General features: G+C 37.6%; 1 protein-coding gene across 1 annotated transcript in view; it reads right to left on the minus strand.

Moving 5' to 3' along the window:
* PDGFC (platelet derived growth factor C) overlaps window positions 1-19,564 on the minus strand; it is a 136,123-nt gene that overhangs the window by 36,586 nt on the left and 79,973 nt on the right. The window contains exon 3 of the mRNA XM_082482871.1: window positions 1,094-1,274. Within this exon, the coding sequence (XP_082338997.1) occupies window positions 1,094-1,274 (181 nt within the window). The remainder of the gene's footprint in view (window positions 1-1,093; window positions 1,275-19,564) is intronic.

Raw genomic sequence — 19,564 nt, forward strand, 5'->3', positions numbered from 1 at the left:
ATCATCAGTATGCTAAACATATTACATAGAAGATCATGTGTTATTCAAAAGATATGCAGAATTGTTCTTTGCTTCTTCTCAGTAACTCAAGTTTTGTAAATGGGGAGAAGAGGCGAAAATGGCAAAAGCAATAAGCAAGCCAAATGCATTTTGAGTGAAGCGCATGTCAGTGCAGTTATAACATGGATTCTTTTGATCAATTTTATATTAAGCTTGCAGATATTTTCCACCAACCAAATACCACAGACCACAAGACTACTTAGGAAATTCACGAAGAGAATTATGAGCAATTTAACAAAAATAGTCCTTACTCTCTAAATATGGAATACCTATTCTAAAACAAGTCAACTCTTGTTCTGCTCCACTCTAATGTTTCAGAACATTATCTCATCCTTTAAAATCCATAAACATTGTTTTGCTATCAGAGATCTTTCATTTGTTGAGAAAAGGTAACAGAAATCTGTTGACAGTGAAAATAGTCACATTTTAGACAATCACTATTGTTTAATACTTGTGATTTACAAGCATTAAGCAATATTCAAGAGAACTCTAACGTACAGTTTCCAGGGAAAATGCAGTGGAAAACGAGTATTATACATTGTCTGCTTTGTCAATATAATAAAACAGTTCAGAAGTATAAGAACTTTTCAGTTCTTGAACTAGGTGTAATCATTTGGCTGTGTATGTCTAATAGCAGCTGACTAACAAACCCATTAATTTCTTCAAACTTCTTTGCATCTTCCCAATGCTCTTTAAATGTCGCACAGGTGATTCTCATACTTTCTTCTTCTCAAAGCTAGAAAATTCATTTTTTACAGTACTGTATTAGGAATGCAAACATTTTATTGAAGTTTCCACACAAACAACTGAGCTCACAACTTCCCAGTCCAAAGCCATCCAAGAAGAACAACAAGAACACTCAGTTAAAAAACAGAAACAAAATGTACAGTTCTGGAAGACAGATTCTTTATTATTATAATTGTTATTAAGAAATAAACAGTAATTAATCCTAAACTATTAAAAGATTCTTTTGAGCTACCACTTCAAAGATTTTATTTTCTTGAAATGTTCCAATCTGAAGCAAGTTACTTACTGGTGTAAGAAGTGTATAATGGATGCAGAATCCAGGTTCAGAAGGAAAATATTCATCAGACACAAATCTTATTCTGATCTGGTTTCCTTTGGAGATTTGTCTGCTTGGCACACTACTGGAACCACACCAGCGCCCTAAAACAGTGCCATCGCTAGGCTCTTCAACTTCTACAAAGTCATACCTGAGCAGAAAAGAAAATCAAATGTTTATTTACTGATAAAATTTCTATAAACTTCATGCTTTAATCAATAAACTGACTCTGCAGTTTGCAATTATTTTTTTTTAAATGCTAAAAGTATGTTACCAAAGCCAGCTATTTTAAACTTAGCTTCCAAGTTGCTACTGGCTTAAATACATAATAAAATCATGCAGTGAGGTTAAAAAAATAACAGCAGAGTTAGCATTTCGAAGAGACCCACGAGTATGGTTTTGTTTGTTCCTTTTATGGAAAGCAATTACAACATGTGGGATAGGGCAGAATAAAGTCAGAGAAAAAAAGATTGAAATTGCTTTAAGTGTGGCACCGTAACTCAGACTGCAATATCACAAGAAGCAGTATAGTGCAGGTCACCAGTTAATGTTCAGGGGCTTTTTGGTACGGAAAACTTACCCTCTTGTAATACCAGTGGTGAACAAGCTCCTGAAGGTTAAGGTGGTTTAGGGAAACTTGGGAGCACATTTTGAGTTTATGCATATCCCAATGAGACATTTGTTGAGCAAGACCTAGATGTACTGTGTGTCAGAAAGAATCTGATATTTTGGTAGTACTGACAAGAGAGATACGGGTTGGGAGCTTTGAGAGAATGAAACATATTAAGTTTGATTTATTTTCATTGGGTTTTAACATGTGGTCTGGGTATCCCTGGGGATCTGTGAACAACTTCAAATAGGTCCATGAAAGGTAACTAAGAAACGCCAGTCAACTGTTATCAATAAGACTCAATATGCCACACAAAGTCCTTGCTTCCACTGGAAAATGTTTAGGGGGTTCCCAAGTCATAAAAACATTGAAAGCCACTGTTCTAGAAGGTACGTCTGGTTTCAGTGCTTTAACCTGTTTCATGTCAGATCCCCAGCTGCCCACTGACAGAGTAAACACTAAGCATTTCAGCTGGGTTTCCCCTGCTGCAGCCTGAAACCCTCCGAGCCCCAGCAGCAGCACGGTGCGGTGGTGTGGGAAGGCGAGAGTGCATGAGTTAAAGCAGTGCAAGCATATGGAAGTTCACAGCCGCAGCTTTCCGAGTCATCGCTCTACTTTTAAATCACAACTTGTACTCTAAGCACAAGCATAACATGCCTCTGAGAAAGTGTCAAGATTTCCGATATTTTTATATTCTCTCGCATGTGTGGTCATATTCTAAACACGTCTCACGTAAATCTAAATTGGTAAATAGCATTGAATCCTTTCCAGAGTACACACTCTTACCTCTGATGATAGCAAATACTCACATTTGAAAAAACATGCACACACACACTACCAAATATGCCAAGCAATATTTAATGTGAAAATTATTACCTCATAAACATTTTCTACTAAAGCTTTTTCTGGATTTTTTTTCAGTAAAGCTAATCTTTATAATGATTCCCAGTTCCCTAGTTAGACAGCAGGCAATAAATTCTTGTGTTGCATGTTTGTGCAAGACTGACTTGCACATTTATTATCTCCATTTAAAGGACCAGTATTTTTTCCACTTAATTAAAAATGAATGCAAAGAATATGCTCATTAACTGTGTTCAAAATCCATTACTGCCATGTACCACAGTTTTAAATCCTTATTGAACTTATGATACTAATTACTTTATCACCATCCCTTTTCCCCCTCTAACACTAATTCCTTTAACTGATTCACCAGTGTTTTTACTTTATGATCAGGTATACAACTTATTACAAAGGCAATGTGTACGTTAATTGTACTAAGGCTCCAGGGCTCAACACATTTATCAAATTGATTTGGAGCACTGATTTTTTTTTTTTTTTTTTTTTTTTTTTTTTAAGATCAGCTTATGAAGTTTCTAAAGATATCCTTTTTTATTTTATAGTTAATAATAAGAAATAATTATCTACTTTTCTGATTCTTAAAGGCTGAATAAGTTAATCATTATGTGCATTGACTTAAGCTTGAGATATCTGGGGGAGTAAGGCATAGCGCAGGTGTTAGTGCTTCTACATAACTTACAGAGTACTTTCTAATGCACCCTTTAGTCTCCTGGTACTCCTCAAGAAAAAGAGAAACTCAAATTTCACAGTTTGAACCCTAGACCCTTAAAATAAATGTTAATCAATTCCATTAGCTGAGAGGCAAAATAGAGGGGAAAAAAGTATTCTGAAAAACTCAAATAAAATTCAGCTTTCTGATATACATGACAGATCCAGATAATTGTGTTTGTCGGGGTGTTCCTTCTATATGCAATTCTTTTCTCCTTGTTTGTTGTAAGTCATCTTCCTGAACAAGTTTTCATTTCTAATTAGAAAAAAAAAATTATCTGATTTTTCTGTGCGTTATCAATGTCACCTTGATTGAGAGGTTTCTCAATCACCCTTCCCCCACCCTAATACCACTCTGATCATCAGAATTCCACTTATTTCCAAGCGATCAATTGGGAAACACTCCAATCATTATATAGCAGTGGCTAGTACTGCACTGCAGTGTGCGCAGTTACCGATATCACTATTTAAGGGATTTAACTAAAACCTATTTTATAAGCCAATTGAACATAACTTTCCCGTGGCAACACGGTACAGTACATTCAGCATGGTTTATAATGATTACTCCCTTTCTGCAATATCTCCGTCAGGACCTATAGAGGATTTCTGTTCTTTTATGTTCAACAAACAAGCCTGGTGCTGTAGACAAAAATTTCTGTTTCCAAAAGCAAATATGTGAGATATAGTATTGGATTCTTACTGCTGAACACAGATGTAGGTGTAGCTCCCTGCACAATATATACGTTTCACCATTAGCAAGGGGAACCTGTAGAAATTTTGTCTACATCAACAGAAAAAAGTCCCTCACGTGTTTCCTGGACATAATGACATTTTAGCCAGTAACTTTATTTCTGTCAGTTATCTAGGCTGAATGTGCCAAAAGAATCTTCCGTGCAACTAAAATTCCTCACATTGCCCATCTGGACTGAAGTCTGAACTTTCTGTGAAAAGTAACAGAGCAAAGCGGTTCAGATGTTTTAGCATTTACGAGATTGTGCTACATAATTCCACAGCTTCATGTCACAGGGCTAAAGAGTAGCGGGGACGATAGCATAGCCATCCAAAATTATTTCTCCATCAAGAGAAGCTTCTACTTAAAACGCAAGAAAACTAGGACAGATAACCAAGAACTGAGAAGCTATTTCCCATCTACAGTGGAGTAAAAAATATTAAAATATAGGTTGAACCAAACAAAGAATCTTTCTTTTTTTGTGGAGAGAAAGGAGAAAACACAACCCTCTGACAATGACTAAATAAATGCTCTGGTGCTTTATCTATGTTCAATACATTATTCAAATATTACTAAGTAAAATTTATGATGAAGAGGTAGTCCAGCCTTTAGTCATGATGCCCACAATGGCTTCCACATGTATTTCCTCTTCCTTACAGCCTAGCTGCCTGGGACCATGGAGTGAATTAACAACCTGAATAAAGACAATTTATTGGAAAAGAGCAAGGAAGCAATGTAAGTGACTCAAACTCCAATGCTTTTCCAACCAGGAAATGTATTTTCCAAGGGAATAGGTTTTCCTCTCCTTTCTATATTTTTTCTGTGGTTTACACTGTCATTTGCTAAACATATTGTGACAGGCTGTTTACCTTGGCTTGCAGTATTGTGATCTTTTTGTGGCTTCCCTCTGCCTTCAGAATTCCACAAATATATCAACGAATGTAAGAAGCAGAAACCCACGAGGTAAAACACTTTGTAACATCAGCGATGTTGGACCTCTCCATCTCTATATAGATGTGTGCTAGACAAAAATCTAGCACACCCGTTAAAACAGCTTGTGAATGGTGACATATATTTTTCCTTCCCCCTTTGATAAGAATCCATTTCAATTTTTTTTTTTTTTTTATGAAGGAAGCGGATAACAATCCCTGTATTTTTTTGACAGCACCCTGTGGGACCCTGTAATATTTCTGTTCCAACTTGTTTTAAAGCACATGAATTTCCAAGGTTTTCCCGGTGCCGGCACAGCACACCAAAATACCTACCTCAGCTGCAGACCGAAAGCATGCAAGGTCCCCTGGCAGTTCACCAGCCAAACTGTTACTGAATAGAACTTAGATGGTTTGTATTTGGACAGCTTCAATTTTGGAAACATTGGAAATTACTAAAAACTGTCATCATAAAAATATCATTTTGACCTTTTTCTAAAGGAAAAGGAAAGTAAGGCCAAATGTTTAGCTTGAAGGCATTTTTTTCAAAGCTCGTCTGCTTCACTTGCAGTAAATTGTGGAGACCTCTTCCAGTCAACACAGCTCTCCAGTAATGCTCTGATGGGCAGATTCACGTTTATCTGGTTGTTGTGGTTTGGGCTGGACTGGCCACTGAAGCAAACGACAGATGCTCTCCCCCAACTCTCCCTTCAAGGAGAGGAGGGAGTCAGAGAAAGAGACTTGTGAGTTTAGAAGGAACAAACCTACTTTAATGAAAATATTAATAATAAAAAGGAAATAATGAAATATATACAAAACTGTGTCAAGCTCCCAGGATGACAATCATGTCACCGACAGGCACTGGGGAAGCCCCAGACTGGACTCAGTGACAGACGGGAACTGGATTCCGCATCTGGGTCCAGGAATGCATGGATTGGGATCAAAGGCAGATAAACAGACTAGAGTCCTCCTTGGACATCAGCCATTGAAGAAAGAGGATTAACCCTTTGATCCCTCAGCTTTTATACTGAGTACGAGGCAGATGGGATGGTCAGGTTTGGGTCACCTGTCCTGTCCGCTCCTCCCCGCAGGTGGGACCCCACTATGCTTTTCCACTTCCGACCCTCCAACGGGGCAAGTAACAAAGCGAGCTGCCCTTGGGTGCTATAGCAATAAGTATAAGCAGGAGCCTCTCTGCATACCACGCCTGGGCATCAGCTATAAACATAGGTCTCTTATCACCCTGGGAGTGAACAGTTTCTGCACAATATGCCGTTCATTTCAGTAGTCAGAAGAGGCCTAGCTGAAAAGTAAAATTACCGAACAGAAAATCGGTTCTGTTTTACCTCAAATAAGGATGTTGGGTAGAAAAGGGAATATTGGAGCATGATAGAGGCACTCAAATCCACAGTATCTAATGGCAGAACCAATCTTTTTAACCAGTCTTGATGTTTCCCGCAGGTCAACACGCTGTGCAGTCTCCAGCAAAAAAGCAGGACAGGCCAAGGGGAACGCAAAGCTTATGACAAAGGGCAGGGGGAAAACAGGAGGAACCCAAGGAGGAAGAATGAAGAGAGGAGAGAGCAGCATGCTGGATTAGAGAAATAAAAGTGGCAAACTACAAAACCTACAGATGTAGCAACAGCTGTAAAAAGAAGAGCGTACCGCACCATTCATTCAATAGGTGGAGAACTTTCTTCTTTTCGGTTACTAATACTGCCCCTCTCACCAAGATTAAAGTTTTCCTCAAAGACCATGGCACACAGATACAAGACACATCACATGTGATGGAAATCAAAATGACACAAAAAATAACCAATTGGTAGTAATGAAACTGCAGGTAGTTGTGCAATGTTTTTTCAGTTTACACAAGATGAAATTTTACTATTGGCATTTTTTCTTCCCCTCCAATATGGCCAGGTAGTACAACCACCTGCCACCCAAGTTTGCAAGCTTCAAAACAGCTGTTTAACTAATTTATTTGCTTTTCAAATGCATTAACTTACTTCACACTGGTTTGTATGTTTTGTCAGACAACAATATCTACATGAAACTCAGACTGGAAAATATTGGCCCATTCAGCCCAGCAGATACAAAGTTCCTGAAATGTCAAAACACTCGCAGTGCACATCAGTATAAGTTAGCTATTAATAGGTCCACTTGCCAGCCAGGTGGCGGAGAAAAAATTCGCATGATACAGAAAGTAAATTTCCTAGAGGAAGGGGAGCGAGAAAGCACCTTGGCTGTAATGGTGACCCTGTGGCAGCCCCAGCAAATACTCCGTGCACGGTAAAAGTTCAATGAAAATTATTCTGCTCAACATTATGAGAAATATTTGACTGGGGCTACCCTGAGTAACAGTAAAGGCAGAAAGCTGGAAAAAACCTTATTTTTAGAAGACTACCTGATATAAATTTTAAAATATTTAAAATATTTTCTCTGGATTTTGTCTTTCCAAACGGAAGTTCTAAAAAAAGTCACCCAGAATCATTTGGCTTCATTTCCTACAGCTCACAGCATGGGCAATGCACCCCTAGCATTGATCCTCTTCAGGAGGATTTGACAGTGCCTTCCATTATAAGAGGAAACCATTTTGGGTATCGTTACAGATTATCCAACAATTGGGAAAAAAAAAAAAAGAAAAAAAAAGTTATGTTCTACAACGTCTGTCATGCTTGATGTTTTAACATTAAAAAAAAAAGAAAAAAGATGATGGAACAGCAACGATTTGAAATGAAATAAATTTCCACAGTAGCATCTGTATCTGCTGATCCTACACATAACTGTGTTTTAACAGTCGCTGGAAAGAAACAGCATATCGAGATATAACCCAAATAAATAACTGATGAGGTCAGTTTTTTTGTACTCAGAAAATGATGTTTAATTATACACAAACATCACTTCTAGCAATAGACATCACTTCATGCCAATACTGCAAATAAGCATAAAACCCCCAAGTATCCTGCCATGTCTACATTTTCCATGAAATAAAGATATTCAAGGTATAAACAGAGAACATTTCTAACTGTCATTCACCAAATATGGGTTGTAGTTTCTGTGCCAACCTACTTTGAATACCTCTACTTTAGAATATGCAGTACTGTACACTAAGAACTGCCTTATGGAAACACAGATTCATTCACAAATGTTAGATGGTTGCCATGGTTCTCTCTATTTCATCCTTCCTCAGAGTGATTAGTAACAGCCTGAGGCTTCTAACACAACCACACAACTTTCTCTGTATTTCTACCTTGTTATTTAGGATACGTTAAAAAAAAGTTTAATCCTTAGATTTCAATTTTCTTCCCCTTCATTCACTGTCAGCCACTTTGATCATAAATACATATTTACAATACTGCAAGTGAAAGGGAAAAATAAGTCAGAGTTCAAATCCCCAAATTCTACTCTTCAAACATTTGAACACTTTTCATTAAAAGGATGCTCTCATTGTTTGGATTGGAGAAATTAACTGCTGTGTTACCACTCTCCAGTCTACCAGAAAATACATTTCCATTTTCTGCGCATCTGCTGAAAATTTGAGGCATCGTGTGAAGCTGAGATGTACACTTTGCGTAGTAGCTTTTGTCGCCTGGTGAACTAGAGTCAAAGCACTTAATGCAAAAACAACTCCAAAGAAATGCATCTCCTCCTCCTCCTTTGTATCAAAAGCTTGTTTCAGTGCCAACTGATAAACTGAGTATTGCTGAAAACATATCTTTCTCCTGATGATTTGTAAACTGGCACACAAATACCTCTAGGAAATAAACCATCACGACTGGTATCTAGGCGCACTGGTAAATACTTAAGGACTGCTATCTTAAGCACACGAATGTGCCGTAGTCTCTGAAGGTAACTTCTGTCTTGTGGGGAGGAAGAGGAATTAACTTTTCCACAAGAACAAGAAATTGTAAACTAGCTACATTGGTAAACGTACTTCAGGCTCTAAACCAAAACAATTCTATATTCAGACAGAAATGCTGTAATTATTTAAGCTTATGTTAAACTACTGATATGGATAAAGCATGTAAATAAGTATTTTCACAGAAACAGAGCAACCACAGAATTCAGTCCTAGATAGCCTGTGTTATGAACTAATTTATACTGGTATAAATTCTATTGATACATTATTTCAAGCACTTGAATAAGAATCTTATAGAAAGAAACACTATAATCCTGTCAATCAAAAGTGGAGGTAAGAAGGAAAGAAGATGGTTTTCCAAACTTCTTTTTCAAGGCTGATTGCCCAATTTCTTAGAAGCTACCTATACGTATCTTCTTTGTATCAAAGAATGGCAGGTATTCCCAATCCCAGTCAGGATAAGAAACATGTTTAGCCGTCTTTAAATAAGGACGAAGTTTGGTCTAAAAATGGCACGTTATGAGTAGAACAGAGATACAAAACAAAAAAAGTACACGACATTTTATATCCACAGTCCCATTACTACATATCAAAGACAAAGATGAATTTGGGAAAATTGAAGAACTTGGAAAAAAACATACTAACATATGTGAATCAGCTTGCAAATGATGCCCCAGTCCGTTTACTTATCCGGGCCTTATATTAAAATCCAAAGGAAGAAGTTCCATGGAGAGTAAGTCTCCATGAGTTCCTATGGCTTAAGGTTACTATGCTTACTTTTTCACATTTGACTACAGATTCTCCTGCAGCCATATAAAATATAGTGAGTAAAAAAGATTTTCCACAAAACTAAGAAGTCACTTGCAAAGGTTATTATTCAAGGACTTAAAAATGTATAACATCTACATGAAATATTTTCTTGAACTGTTTCACCTCCACTCTGTCTGCTTTCTGCTACTGACTTCATGTGTGGACCAGAGATTTCTTTAGTATCCTGCACAAGTTATGAATTGAAATAATAAAAAATTGTATGGGTATCCTTTGAGAGGGTGGGCCGTGAAGAATATTCTTACTGTGTGCACACTAGTACTCCTATTCTTCACGGCCCACCCTCTCAAAGGAATACCCATACAAACTTTTATTATTATTATTATTATTACTACTACTACTACTATTATTATGTACTTAGGGTACACCACCACATGGAAATGGCCATCAGGATTCAGGGTCCTGCTGCTCTGGACACAATACTCTCCAAAGCACATTTCCTTTTATAAAGGGGCAGCCCCTTACCCCCTGACAACGTACCAGCTTGGTACGTATCCTACATCATACAGTATTACCCTCTCCAGATTTTGGAGAATGAAATGCCTTACCAACTTTTTCCCAGCACTCCTCTGTAACCTCTGGTATATTTTACCTTGGGAATTACAGCGATCATAATAAATCACATGTTCCTACTCTACAGATCAATATTTTGTACAAAACCAAAAACGTCAGGGGAGCTCAGTGTTCACATCAAGAGCCAAAGTTGTAAAGCATTTTTTCAAATCTACTATAAAATTTCTACTTCTACTCACACTGTTCATAGTGGTCAGTGTATCTGTTTCAGCTTCTGCTAATCCATAGTTATGCTTTTACCATTGTTTTTCAAGCAGCATTTTAAATATTTATTCTAGTATCTCAAATGGTAATTTTTTCTTTACGTACAATCCTTTATCCTGGAACGTAGCTATGGCCCCAGTCAGCAATGTGAAAACTACTGGCTAAGCAATCTCCCAACAATATTCAAAAGCATATTCTAGAAAAGAACAACAACAAAAAATCCTAAAGGGCATTTTTAGCATGTGAAGATTCACCCAGAGCAGTGCCGGCAGCACCCCTTCCCCTCAAGCACCCTCTGATGACACAGCAGCATTACACAACCGGTCAAGGTTCCCCTCTTCCTTTTCCCTCCCTCCTGCTTACCTCCATGGAGGTTAGAGCTCTATCTATGTTTATTTAAATGAAAACACTTTCATTTCTTTAGTTCAGCAATACAATAACATATGGTCTCTTGGCTGCTGCTCTAGCACACAGGATTTACCAGTGCAAAACAGACCATTTGTCACAAAGTCCAATATCCTGCTTCAGGACAGGCTAGTAATTGCTACTTGAACAGAAAGTGAAAAATCCCTATAATGTAACTGAGCAGTCGCATAACACTGCATGAGGTAGAAAGAAAGCGTTCCCAACCCTAGCAGGAGATCAGTTTTCACCTAAAGAGTGCAAGGGGTTTCCTCTCACTTCAGTTTACCTAGTTATGAGTTAATGGTCATAAGATCACGCAAGACCTATTTTTAACCCAGCCACAGCATATGAATCAAAGGCTGGTCTGAAACAGTACTTCTTAATAATTGCTGCTGGTTTACTGGTCTCCCTGTTCTCACGTTACTGTCAGAAAAGGAAAAGATCTATTTATTTTACCGTATAAAATCCCTAGGAAACTCCCACATGACCATCTAACCTTTTTTAAAATAAGTAATCTTCCCTTTTGCAATTTCTCATTCACATGCATCTTCAGATATCCCGATGATCAGATGAGAACAGATAATACAAATTGCAAGAACAGATAATACAAATTGCATTACATTCCACTTCTACTTTATCCTAATGGAGCAGCATCGAGTGCAAGACAGGACTGTTACTCATTTGTCCGACTGACAATGTTTGCTGGCAATGCTATCTAACTGCGATTTCATGTGAGCAACAGACTTTGTTAAAATGTTGATGACACACGTAAAGAAGCGATCACAGCATCTAGGGAGAAGGGAAAGGAAGAAGGCAAGGGGAGGAAGAGGGAAAAGAAAAGCTGCCTAACAGGTGAAGAAACACAACTGTCCATCTAGGAATAGAACAGTTGGTATGTCTGCTATTCCTGCTCATTAAACAGGAGAAAGTTGCTTATAAGCCTGACGGTGAGCCTATGGGCTTAACTGTACTTAGACTTTCAGTACAGAAAACATCAAGGAGGGAGTGCGTGCTATGTATAAACTGGGATATATAGACACTACGCAGGGTAACTTTAGATTCTGCTGCTGGGCCTGCCTTTGGAGCTTGCATTTCTCTTGACATCAGGATGTAAGTGAGCCACACCTGAAGCCGTAGGTGGCTACAGGGCCTGTCTGCATCCCTGAGCTCAGGTGGTGATGGCTCACAGAGTGGTTTTGTGCTCGCTTATAATACAGGTTTACTTCTATCTTTCAGTGAGTGGTGGGACAGGCGCAGGGGAACTCCATCAATATCAACCATTCCCAGAGTACCCTAGACAGAAGCAAGACCCAGCAGCGCTACACTCATTTTCAAAAAAAAAAAAAAACCAAAAACCAAAACCAACAACCTTCAGTCTACACCATTAGAAACACAGCCAACTACGGTAACATGAAACAATTTTAGAAGCAATAAATTAGGATTAGGACCATTTACAAAAATATTTTGATACTGTGGACACAGTTTATTTTATTGAAACAGCTTGCTTGAGATTGAGAGGACCAGGAAGGAATTTTAAGGGGCCTAAAATGTTTTTTAAGTCAATAAGTGTAGTCTCCAGTGTGAAAAAGGAGTAAGGGATTATGTCAACTGCCCGCTCATCAGCAATCACTCTCCTAACACTCACCTGGACTGTGAAAATAGAGTTTAAATTAGTTGTGAAATAACATCCATTACAGTGTCCTCTCATAACTGTCGGTACTAAAATGAATTCTGGATTTACTGTAAAGGTGGGAAAAGTGGGGGGGCAAGAATGCAGTGACAGCCTCTAAGATGTGATCAGAAGGACAAGATGCACAAACGTGTAGGCTATGCCGTCCTTCCATTCTGCTCAGAGAAGCATCTCCTTCTCTTTCCCTTTCTCATGTTGCACTCTGATTTGCTTAGAGAGTACAAGTTTGCAGCTATAAACCCTTTCTGCAGAACTGAGTTTACTCTTTTTGAAGCTTAAGAAATGTATGCTAAAAAATAGTCTCAGTTATAGCTGTACTGCATTTTGGTTTTCTAACTTTTTATCTTCTTTTACTGCCTGCGATATCTGCTTTGTCACATTTACAAAACTGTTATAATGAGAATGGTATTAAGCAACTTTTAATAAGCAGTAAAGAACCCTAAGGAATGTGTATACTTCTGGATACAGTACACATCTCTGCCACAGTGTGAACTCTGGACAGTAGCTAAACCAGCAGAATGGGACCAGCTGAAAGATGAGTTAGAGTTTGAATCATCTGGTAATCAAAGTGTTATTTTTTCTCTGGAATCATGGAAAATCCAAAAGAAAGTTTTCTTAAAAAAATAAAATAAAGTAATAAAAAACAAACCAAGGAACCACTTTTGTTCAATGAAATCAGAATAGAAACGGATCCAGTTAATTCTTTGATGTGAAAAAGCACTCACTTTTTCTTCAAATCATAGGAAAGCAGGATGCATGAGTCTACTGGACTCTTCTGCATTCATTATATTGAAATAATATTGTTAAAACTGAACTTGCATGAAAGAAATAACCTTTGCAGGATTGATCTTTTTTCTTTATATGTAAAAGAACAAATTTCAGATAACCAAAGGACTCTAGTCCTAAACCAATCTAAATTCTTAAAAACTTCCATTCCCCACTCTCATCCTTCATTTAAATCCATTCAGCAATTAAATCGCTATTCAACTGTCTTGTAAATGGATTAAGCAATTAAAAATCAAAACAAAGAAAAATAAAGCCAACCCCACAAACACCAGAAGAAATTAATCCATCAGCTGCCTTAACACAAGTTTTATGGCATTTTCTACACACTGCTCCTAAAATGCCACCTTTCTGCCACCAGTGAAACATCAATGTTGCTACCAATGACTTCAGCTTAAATTAGCTATTTCATAATAATTCTTTCCTATGAGTATTTCAATTAATCTAAGGCACTTGAACGCTAGAACTCATCCCAGCTATTTAAATTATATGACTCCCTTTCAGACTTTGAATAAAAATGATTAACAAGTAATTTGGGGGGGGGGCACAGGATGTAAAAAAGAAATTATGCTTGAGGAATGAGCATTCATATGCTTTTTATAATTCCATATATTAATGGAATCAATCCTATCCAAATGGATATGACTCGCAGAACTGAGCCATAATAAATTTTAAATTTAGTATGACTTCAGTTTTGCTGAAGAAGTTCTAGCCGATGACGAAAGAGACATTTAAGTATCACTGGTATGTAGAGTCACCTAAACAGAGCCCAGCCCACCTATATGTGTAGTGTGTCATAAAAAACAGCTGGCTAAAATTGAACACACTGAAATTCTAAGCTGTAATAAAAGAGCTTTAAGGACTGGTTTTCACTACAACATTCATCTCTGTTCTCAGAGTCTGTGGGTTTCGGTGCTGACTGTTTTTTTTTTTTTTTCCAATTTGAAGCCTTAGAAGTTTTCGGGGACTCCTCACTGTTTTCTGAATTTCCAAGTACAGGTGGCAGCCACAACCCCTGCATCTTCTGGGGCAGGCAGAAAAAAAGAAAAAAGCAGCAGAAATCCCAGCAGCTCAGCTGCTTAGCGACATGAGTTGTCATGATCATTGTCTGCACCAGTTCCTCTTTAAATACAGAGTTCATTTAAAGGTCTTTGTCCAGTTATTCATAGCCAACTCAAACTTCGTACTTACCCAAGAGATAGCTTCACCCTCTGTAATCACAGTCCACCAGAAGCATTTAAGACTGTCTGACAGTAAGGACAGCCCATCAGTTGTCCAGAAAACAATTTGCTTGGGAACTAGACCTTGATAAATAACTCACTGCCCTCAAAAGCCCCAGAATGAACACTTACTTTATGCAAAGAGTTAAATTTTTTTGCTGAATCTATGCTTTATATTAGTATGTTCTTCGCACATACATCAGCATTGCCTCTACAATGCACTCAAGGCAAAACAAACAGTATATGTTGTTTTTTTTTTTTTTTCGCCAGGCGGGGCCTAAGAAGGTGGAATTTCCTCTCTCTACAAGAAAAAGATGCTGAAATTCTTTCACGCATGCAATCTGTTGATACCGTAAGGTGCTTCCATGACAAGGGACCAAACAAAAGTGAAATACCTGTCCTCTTTTTTCCTGAAGCCCTTACGAGTTGCAGTTATGCATCCATATTTTACTCCACATGCTAGATGTACAGATTTGTAGCAATTACAAGAAAGGAAGCTGCATGTGGTTTAAGTTGCTTATTGTGTCTTATATTACATGGAAAGGTCTCTTTAGAAAATAACATAACAAAACTTTTAGCCTTTTTATTCTGTTTACCATAACTTACCACTGTATAGTATGCATTTAACATAATTTATGTCAAAAATGGACAGCCAAGCAAGTATTTTCCTTCTTCAGAGCCACTGACTAAAGACAGCATCTGTATGTGTCTTAATACACTCATTTCAGTCTTGTCAGATTGAGCCAAATCTTCCAATCTTTTAACCCTTGTCAACCATATCCTAATGGTACATTCATTAGGAACACATATGACTCTTGAAGCCAGTTGGTTACAGCTTCTGCCCCAGAACCTTGATGTTCCCTGAATGGAAGGGAATAGCTTGGGCACAGTTCAGCCACAACCGATCTGAAGTGAAGGCAAGTAGCTTACAGAAACATTAGAGAAAAGGGAGATAGTGAATTTAATCCATGTGGCTCTGTATCTTAAAGCATTGTCCTAATAACCCTCAGAGGAAGAACATTCCCAGTATTAAGAATGAAGTATTTAATTTGATGTGAGGAAGAAAAAAACCGTCACATTACTTCTCACGTAGATTTTACCCTGTGTTAGCACTGACAGCTGCCTTCAGCTTAACTAATTTTCTTCAGGCAAAAATCCTACACATTGCACATATTAACTAAACAAGCTTTGGGAATTCTTTCAGAACATCATAGCTAAATGCTTCAATTATATAACTATATGAACAGATTCACATATGCAGCTGCTAAAAGGTTCCCCCCCTCCCCCTCCCAAAACCCAAACAACCAAACAACCCCCAAACAGTCTATAGTTCATAGTTTAAATTATCAGAGGACTGAAGAGAGTCAAAAATTACTATAGCTATCCTAAAATGAAGATAATGGTCAAATAGCATCTATTATTCAACCATTGGTTGGTTCCACATTCTTTTACTCATGTATTTTATCCTTATAATCTTACCTACAGTAACTGAACTTTTGATTTCTGACACATTTGTGTGCTTTATTATATCTAATAAAAGTCAAACAAACTGTAATCATCTGATGATTAGAAAGAACAGCTGCAACCACCACTAAGATGAACAACTAGAGCCATTCTGCGCACCAGGAGAGAGAGAATTTGGCACAGGTTACTAACGGAAGAAAGATTCTTTTTTTCCTCCTTTCCTATTGGAGCATTACAAGACAAGACTGCAGAGTACAACCCACTCACAACAGCAGACTACCTGTTAAAGGCAACTGTAGCAGCCACGCTCTTCCTGGAAGAAAGCTAAATCTGTGTCTTCCTGTCACAGAGGAATTTATCCCAAAGCTTTTAGCACCGCATGTTCTCAGAGACAAAAAGCAACAATTTTGTACAACAAGCAATAAGTGAGCAAAAAATCAGTCCCTCCTGGTCAAGGAGAGTTATAGCCTCTCCCTGACGATAGGAGCTGTCAGGCACAGAAGTCTAATGGCCTCATGATTAAAACAGCATTGAGGGGCTAGCATCATGAAAATAATGATCTGTCATACGAGCTATCACATCAGCAGAAGAAAAGCTGCTTCTTTTCTTCATCAGAAAGGGTGGACATACAGAATGTAAATCCACTATGCCTCTGTTAGCTAGAAAGTCACTTATGTAAGGAAAATTCACTGCCAGTTCTATCGTCTGAACAGTACTGCACAAAACAGCCAGGAGATTGCATCCTTCTCCTTTTCTGTTTGTTTGGTTTGCTGGGGGATTTTTTTTTTGTTTGTAGCCTTTTTTGTTTGCAAGTCACAACTGAAAGCAAACAAAGTGTACAAGGCTAAAATTTCTGGAATATTGCAGAGAATTATATATCCATATTATCATTCAAATAACCTAAAGCTCTTCTGAGATACATGTATGGATCTAGTTTCCATGCAAACTGAAGTTTGTGTTCACTTTGGATAGGACACAATGAGATTCTTAACATTTTGCCCAGAGAAAGGATGCAGTGCAGATGAAGTACAACTGTTGTTAAAAAAAATCATTAGGCCTATTTTAAGCAATGCAGAGATGAACTGGAGAAATTTCAAGCACATCACAACTATAAAACCAGGACAAAAAGCCACCTGGAGAAATAGAGGCAAAATATCACAAGTGTATTCTAAAAAACATAGAATTTCAAGTTTCTTTCCAAAACCTACAGAACACAGCAATCATGCTTCAGACTGGTGAGAATAAGCACAACAGTTAAGACTATGCGTGCTAATGCTGTTCCAGGTGAGGCTAGGTCAGGATGGCTGGTCATAAACACAGAATTAGCAGTAATGCAAATGCTCTACCTTAGTAAATACTTGATTTGTTGAAAGTTGAATTGCAAGTGAAAATAGAGTGGAAAAAAAGCCATGCAGGATCACTCTGATTCAGATTCAGGAAAGTATTTAAAGTGGAGACTAAACTGGTACCTTCAATGCATCTGTAAAATGCGATATTCATTCTAGATGAAAAGACCTCACAGAATAGCTTGAAATGTCAGAACAGACTTTGCAGAAATCCAAGTGTGGAGGTCATGTCAGCCACATATAGGCAAGAACGTGCCAAAAATTCAGGATACATCTAGGACATTTCTTATTCACCGCTACTGTTGTGTTCCTGTTATAGAACTATGTTAAGCAAAAAACTCTTATATATCTGGATATGTTTTTATTTTCCTCCTATGCGTGAGCAATATTTGAATTAATATGAGATTTAAAAGGTACTAATTATCTTAAACTAACATAGCCCAGCATATTCTCTCATTGGCCCAGTGAGCTGACACTACAGGGCATTGTGACAAACTGTGACAATGATCACTGTAGGTAATTCATGAGGTCCTCTCATGCACTATAGAAAGATATCCTGGTAAAAACTGTACACTGTTGCATGGAAAGTCTAACAGGCTGTAGCTTTTACCTAGTTTCAGTCATAGGTCAGAACTAGAGAGTCAGGTCACTGTAAGGTATAGAGTTATAATACACTAAATTTCCTGTCATGTTGTATTCTGTCGTTTGTCATATAAACTTGACTTTGGAGAAACTGTTGAGTACTCTACAGCAACAATACTGATTTATGTGTTTCAAGACGACAGAAACACAGTGGAGTAATAAATAGTAAGGGATGCAGCCAATAAAACCCTTTAGCTTTTCTACAGAAGGTACCAGAAAAAGAATTAAATAATTTTATTAGGAACTATAAGAGATAAGAGAAGCAAGACATTACTTATAAAGAGATATTACTCTGCTAACTGGTAACTTACCTGGCCTGTGTAGAACTGTTTTACATAGTTAAACTCTCTGTGTTTTAGTTATTTCCTCAACTTGTCAATTATTTATACTCCCTTCCCATCAAACAAGGTACACTTTCTCTTTCTTTACTGAGTTTGTTATTGAATTTAAATTTCATAGGAAGCCTAGCTATGTTTTTTCTTTTGGTTAAAAACAACAATATAACTCTCTTTTTCAAAGGGTTGTATCTTCCAAGCCAAAAGCCCAGCGTGTCCTCAAAAGTGCACATATCAGGAATTGCATTCATACAACTTCCTGGTATCCCTGCACAAATACGAGCACGATAAGATTACGGCCGAGTGAAGGTTATGAGTGACTTATTACTGTTTCTTAATTTGACCAATAGTTTTGTATTCAGCACATTGTTTACTTAAAATAAATGTACTCCCATTAAAATACTAGTCTAGTTATAATATTAAAAATATTTTAACTTATCTTACTTTTTTCTTTGCAAGTGGACGAATGAGTCACCCTACCTGGATTTTCTTTCACTTGCCACTTCACTCTGCCATATGCAAAGAAAAGAAAAAGCAAGCTAAGTTTTCATTTAAAGAAAAGAATTATTGTGCAAAGGGAGTGCACTCATCTGAGCAAACATATGTTTATAGCACTTAGTATTTTAATCATGTTTGACATGGCCTTGACAATTACTCCCTTCACAATTATGAAAGAAAGATATTTGTCCATCTGTTATGAACCTCAGCTCCCAAATTAAGGATAAGTGCAAAAGTAACCTCTAAGAAATTCAAATCTGTTATCAAAAGTTGATTCAAGGTATAAAAACAACTGAATATCAGTTAATTAGAAAAACTGAAAGCAAGAATCAAATCCAATGTGTATAAAAGGTACTCAAAAATAACCCCCCAAAGAGAAAAACAAAACAAAACAAAAAACTGCTTTGAAAGAAAACATCTTGTGTGAAGTACCTCTCCAGGAACACATCAAAGGAGGATATGACTTTCAAATGACATATTTTATCTGTTACTTAATTTACTGAAAAGAGTCCAGACAACGTACCATTATTCACACACTGGGTTTTTTTACAATGTGTTGCTATGATGGCAGACAGACACGGGATACAAGACTTTAGGAACTCTCCCTTTCTACCCACCCTCAGGAAGCACATATAATGTCAGCCCCTACTGCCTCACAAAATACCCAAAACACGATCAATCAGATGGCTCGGTTCAAAACTGCATCCATCCCAATGTCTGTTATGTCACAGCTGTATCTCTCCCAAGCTACAAAGCCTT

The sequence above is a fragment of the Vanellus vanellus genome, assembly GCF_965231255.1.
Source record: "Vanellus vanellus genome assembly, chromosome: 4".
NCBI classification, from domain to species: Eukaryota; Metazoa; Chordata; class Aves; order Charadriiformes; family Charadriidae; genus Vanellus; species Vanellus vanellus.